The 5,993-nt window shown below is 56.0% G+C and overlaps 1 protein-coding gene across 1 annotated transcript; it reads left to right on the top strand.

Moving 5' to 3' along the window:
- Window positions 1-3,641: 3,641 nt before the first annotated feature.
- MIND_00563100 (Gag-pol polyprotein) lies at window positions 3,642-5,029 on the top strand (the record flags this gene model as incomplete). Its single annotated transcript, XM_037362404.1, has 2 exons — window positions 3,642-4,488; window positions 4,542-5,029. The coding sequence occupies 2 exons, from the start codon at window positions 3,642-3,644 to the stop codon at window positions 5,027-5,029; spliced, it is 1,335 nt and encodes a 444-aa protein (XP_037220325.1).
- Between the last annotated feature and the right edge of the window lie 964 nt (window positions 5,030-5,993).

Here is a 5,993-nt window from a genome sequence, read left to right as displayed (position 1 = left end):
ATACCTCTGCAACTCGCCGTCCAGGGTTCCCGGTCCAAGATCAACCACTCTGTGAACGTGAAGTTTGATTACCAGGACATTCACGAGAGACGCACCTTCTTGGTTGCTAATCTTGGCGGGTACGACATGATTTTGGGCACATCATGGATGTTCCAACACAAGGTGAGCATTGGGCTCAACCCATCTCGCGTTTTGGTTGGCAGCGCTGACTCGCTCCCTCTAGATGGAGTAGCGACAGCGAAGATATTCGCTAATGCGACGGATGTGGAGACGGATGCGATTGAAACAGCTCGACATGAACTGCTTGAGTATGCTAAGCCAATATGTAAAATTGCATCTGAAACACCGTTACCTCCACTGCGAGCGATTAACCACACCATACCTTTGATCGACGAGTCGAAGATTCTGCCCTGGCGGCCATCACGTTGTCCTGAGGCGCTTCGGCACTTGTGGAACGAGAAGCGGAAGGCTTACCTGAGTACTGGGCGTTGGAAAATTACCAACTCGGGCAACACTGCTCCCATGCTTCTGATTCCCAAGGCCAAGTCGAACCCACCAAAGCTGAGGGTGGTGGTGGACTTGCGCGCGCGAAACGCGAACACACGCAAGATGACGTCGCCGCTTCCGGATATGGACGGCATCCTGCGTCGTGTCGCTCGATGCCCGTTTCGCTCGCTGATCGACGGCCAAGACGCATACGAGCAGATTCGCGTCGTGCCAGAGCACGTAGAGCGAACGGCTGTAAGCACACCTGACGGGAATATGGTCAGTCTTGTTCTGCAACAGGGAGACTGCAATGCGCCGGCGACTTACCAGTCGCTGATGAACTACCTTTTTTCGGACTTCATCGGTCAGTTCATGGACGTGTATCTGGATGATATTATCATCTATTCGAACACACTACATGAGCATATCGAGCATGTGAAGAAAATCATTGACGTACTGAAAGAGCAAACACTGTACCTTAGCGCGGGCAAACTCCAGCTGCTCAAGCCCGAGTTGAAGGTCCTAGGAAGGGTCGTCGATGATCGGGGCATTCGTATGGACCCCGACAAGGTCGATTCAGTGCTAAACTGGAAAACGCCGACCAACCGGGACTTGCTGCGCGGGTTTCTAGGGTCAGTGGGCTACCTCGCTGACGACCTGGCGGGAATTCGGATACCTATGGGCGTTCTGCACACATTAACCAGCGACTCGGTCGCGTTCCGCTGGGAATTCACTCACCAGCGAGCGTTTGAAGATATCAAACGAATAGCAGGAAATGGCCGCGAGCACCGTCGCAAACCACTGGTTTATGGCCCCGAGGCGCCGCCGATTTGGCTCGTCACTGACGGGTGCAGCTCCGGCGTCGCTGGGGTTGTCTGCCAAGGAGACGACTGGAAAAACGCGAAGGTTGCCGCATTCTTTTCTGCCAAGCTCAATCCGGCCCAGCAGAACTACCCCGTGCACGAAATCGAGATGCTGGCAGGGGTAGAGTCGATGCTGAGGCACCGAGACATCTTGCAGGGGTGCCGTTTTACTTGGGTAACCGACCACAAGGGCCTAACGCACCTGGTGAAGCAAAGGAATCTGTCTGGACGTCAAGCTCGGTGGATAGAGAAGATTTCTGGGTTTGATTTTGAAGTAAAATACGTACCTGGCACCGAAAACGTGCTGGCAGACGCTCTCTCTCGTCTCTACTCCAACGAATCGCCGGGAACCGTCCGCGCACGGTCGGAGTACACATACTTCGATGTCTTGGACAATGACGAGATGAACCTTGAGCTGGGCGCAATTAGTACGCCGGTGTTGACCGGAATGGAGGCTAATGCACTTACCAGTGATAGAATCACTCGTTCTATGGCTCGCGAGGCCCGAGCAGCCGCCGCGCGGGAACCGGGCAGCGCTGAGCGTGCTGACGCGTCGGCAGGCAGTGGGTTTGGGTCCAGGCGCCCTACGGCCCCAAAGGAGGGCGGGAGGGTACCCCTGATCGCGAATCCATCGCCTGCTGAAGCCCCCGCAACGCGACAGCCGAGAGGAAAGCCAAGGAAAGTGGTAGAGGTGGAAGGGAAAGCCACGTCAAGGGCACAGCCTCCCGAAGAGCCCGCTGATCCGGATGACAAACGCCCGGGTCCGGTGCTTCTTGCCTCTGACGACGACACTCCTGCGGGCGAATCAACGGACAGAATGCCCGCGGACCTGGAGACCGAGCTTGAGAAGATGGATGACTCCCTTCTCATAGTGGTTAACTCTGGCTGGCATGGCTTCGACCTTGCAAAGTTCGTTGTTAACAAGTATGAGCAGGACCCTTTCTTCAAGCAAATCTTGGCCACCCCGAAGGCCTTTAAGAACTTTGAGGCGCAAGATGGCTTGATTTACCTCAAGGAAGTCGATCGACGGGTGCTTTGCATCCCGCGGCTTACCTACCATGGTCGTAACCTCCGCGAAATCGTGATTTCCGAGGCTCATTCCATCCTTGCGCATCTCGGAACGCGAAAGACCCTCGACTATCTCAGGGACCATGTCTGGTGGAAAGAGATGGTCGATGACACGCATATAGCTTCTGCGAAACGTGCGCCACCTGCAAACGAAGCAAGCCGAGCAACCAGAAGCCCTACGGACTTCTGCACTCACTTTCGCCGCCAATCGCTCCGTGGGACTCTATTGGCATGGACTTCGTTGGGCCGCTGCCTGAGTCAAAGAACCGTGATGGCACGTTCAACTCCATTACTGTCGTAATCGACTTGCTGACCGGGATGGTTCATCTTATCCCCAGCCGCATCAATTACACGGCACGACAGCTGGCGGAGCTGATGTTCGAAGAGATCTACAAGCTCCATGGACTCCCAAGGTCAATTGTCAGTGACCGGGATGTGCTCTTCACTAGTACGTTCTGGAAGCGGCTTCACGAGCTTATTGGGACAAAACTTCACATGTCGAGCGCTTACCACCCCGAGTCGGATGGGGGCACTGAGCGCGCAAATCGCACCGTTACGCAGATGCTGCGGCAGTGCATTAGTCCAAGCCAACGCGACTGGGTGGCGAAACTCCCTGCTATTGAATTCGCCATGAACTCGGCTCGCTCGGAAAGCACAGGTTATGCGCCGTTCTTTCTGAACACTGGGCGCATGCCGCGCTCGCTTCTGTGGAACTCGGATCGTTCACGACAATACCCTGGCATTGCCTCCTTCGCTCTACAGCGACGACTGGCAGTAATGGCTGCGCATGACTCTATGCTGGCCGCACGGGTCAAGCAAACTCGGTCTGCGAATCGCAAGCGACAGCCTGCACCGTTTGCGCTGGACGATTTGGTATACTTGTCGACAAAGAACCTGAAATTCGAAAAGGGTCTGGCTCGGAAGCTGATCCCAAAGTTCGTTGGACCCTATCGAATCACTCGGGACTTTGGTAATTCCTCGTTTCAGCTGGACTTGCCTTCAAACTTGAAGCAACGAGGGATCCATGATGTATTTCATGCCTCACTTCTTCGGGTTCATATTCCGAACGATGACCGCCGATTTCCTGGTCGCCTGGACTCGCAATTGGGCGTCTCAACAGACACGGCCAGCAACGAGTGGGCAGTGGAACAGATTACCAGCCACTATGGCCGTCGCTCAGAGGCCCTATTCGAGATCCTCTGGAAGTCGGGAGACACGACATGGATGCCGTACTCACAGGCGAGTCATCTGGCTGCGATGAATGAATATCTGGAGGCCCTGGGCTTGACTGACATCGCCCAACTCGGTTACGGCTCTGGTGCACCTCCCGCGGATGACGCGCAGCTCTTCGCTGGTTCGATTTGGATGTCTTCGGGCACTATAACTGGAGCCCTTGGACAGTGCAGGCAACATTTGCTCCACCCCGCTTCGCATAACTCAATGCATACTGGCCGACTCCCCGAAACTCGCGTGCGCAAGCGCTATAGGCGTTTCAACGAGCTATACAACGGTGTTCTTGCGCGCTTGGATCGCCTCACGCTGGCCTTCATTCTGGAAGACGACCGTCGCACCATTCTTGCTGCTGACCTGCTCCAAATCGTTATCAATCGCGCCCATCTCCTCGTGGATGCCTTGCAGAGCAAGGAGTCTGTAGTGGACGTCGATCCAATCGGATATCGAGAGGTTATCGAGCGTCTCAACGCAGTCAGCGCACGAACCAAGATCGGCTTTCCTCGCCTGAGTTCCTCTCAGTTCGGCGTCATCATACCTCCTCCCCCCAACTCTCGCCTCCCAACGCTGGAAGAGTTCCGTGTCCGGCCGGAGGACATCCGTGTCCCTCTCGTCGCTGACGAAAGCGAGCGCCTCCAGCCAGGCTTTGTTCAGGTGAAGGCTAGCGAGCTGATGTCGGTGAGAGCTGCTGTGGAGGACAAACTCACCTACATGGTGCAACGCTCTTTCCCCGATGTTGACGTCCAAGGAAATGGCGTTGTCCGCTCCATGTTCCCATCGCTGTTCGACGCATTCGACGCAGCGCCGGCGCCGGCTCCTTACGACACGCAACGACGCCAGGGTCCGGGCGGGAACAATCCGAGAGGCAGAACCAAACAACGGGCCAAAAACAAGCGCCGCGCAATTCACTCTCCTACTCCCTCATCCCCCGACCGCCTGTCGGACGCGCCTCCAGCTTCCCGCCGTCCCCCACAATGTGTCGGCCAAGCGGCCTCGCTCCGGCTCACCATACACCGCCAGCTCTGCCGCAACCCACTCCCACAAATACACTGGCTATCACGAGCGCGCGTCGGCGGCGCCCCCTTGGGCAGGGTCGAAACCCTTCCTTGCCCAAGCCTTTCTTCCGCTACGACAACATCGGCCCCGCCGCCGGTGTGGCCGGCCCGTCCACTGTCACCCCAGCTGTCACCCCAGCTGCGGCGGCGAAGGCCATCACTGCTGGCTCCACCGTCTCTCTCACGGAAGCTGTGGATGTCTGTGAGGGCATGTCGCCATCAACTCGCCAATATACGGAGAACCTGGAGCTCGAGGGTGCTTCGGTGGATGCTGTCGGCGAACCAGACGCAACTGTGAACCAAGAAATGGACACTTCGGCAGGTTGAGGCCCTCGCGGCGAGGACCTGGAGGGCGTATGTGACGAATATTTATCTCTTTAGACATTTCTTCATTTTACTTTGCGCGGCCCGTGGCCGCGCTTACATCACACTCATTACATAAGCGACATCACAGTATATATACCTTTGATGTAACACTTCGTGTTTTGGTCAATACTATCATCTACGCCTGTCACTTCCCTCGACAATCGACATCGTGTGTCGGGACTAGCAAGACAGCTCCCCGCCACATAGATGTAAGGGTCGTGTGACTGCTTACAGCATGATGACAGAGTAAAATCGCAGCAATGATGGGACAGACTAGCGGACCGGTAGCGGGTGCGACTCCCGCATGTTCCATTTTCATTGGCTGTTGGAATTGTTACATCTGGTGGAACATCAGAGGGTCGAGAGTTCGAACCCCGCACTTAGCAGAGTTTGCTGAGGTCCGATTACCTCATCAGGAGGGCGGATGTAAGGGTCGTGTGACTGCTTACAGCATGATGACAGAGTAAAATCGCAGCAATGATGGGACAGACTAGCGGACCGGTAGCGGGTGCGACTCCCGCATGTTCCATTTTCATTGGCTGTTGGAATTGTTACAATCGCCATGGGCACACGGCCCGATATCGCATTCGCTGTATGCCACCTTGCGCGCTTCCTGGATTGCTACCGGGAGACACACTGGCTTGCTGCCATTCGCGTCGTCAAGTACCTCAAGACCACCCGTTCTCACCGTTTGGAATTGGGGGGTGATGACGTTCGCCTCTCCGGATACTCTGACGCAGACTACGCGAACGAACCCGAAACTCGGAAGTCCGTCATGGGCTACGCGTTCTCCCTCGGCTCGGGCATGATATCTTGGTCATCAAGGAAGCAGAAAGTAGTCGCTGGCTCGTCAATGGAGTCCGAATACGTCTCCTCAGCAGAAGCTGGCAACGAGGCATGCTGGTTACGGAGCTTACTGAGCGGA

This window comes from Mycena indigotica, assembly GCF_014461135.1.
Source record: "Mycena indigotica strain 171206Taipei chromosome Unknown Mind.scaff0005, whole genome shotgun sequence".
Classification (NCBI taxonomy): Eukaryota; Fungi; Basidiomycota; class Agaricomycetes; order Agaricales; family Mycenaceae; genus Mycena; species Mycena indigotica.
This window is presented reverse-complemented; position numbering and strand designations above follow the sequence as displayed.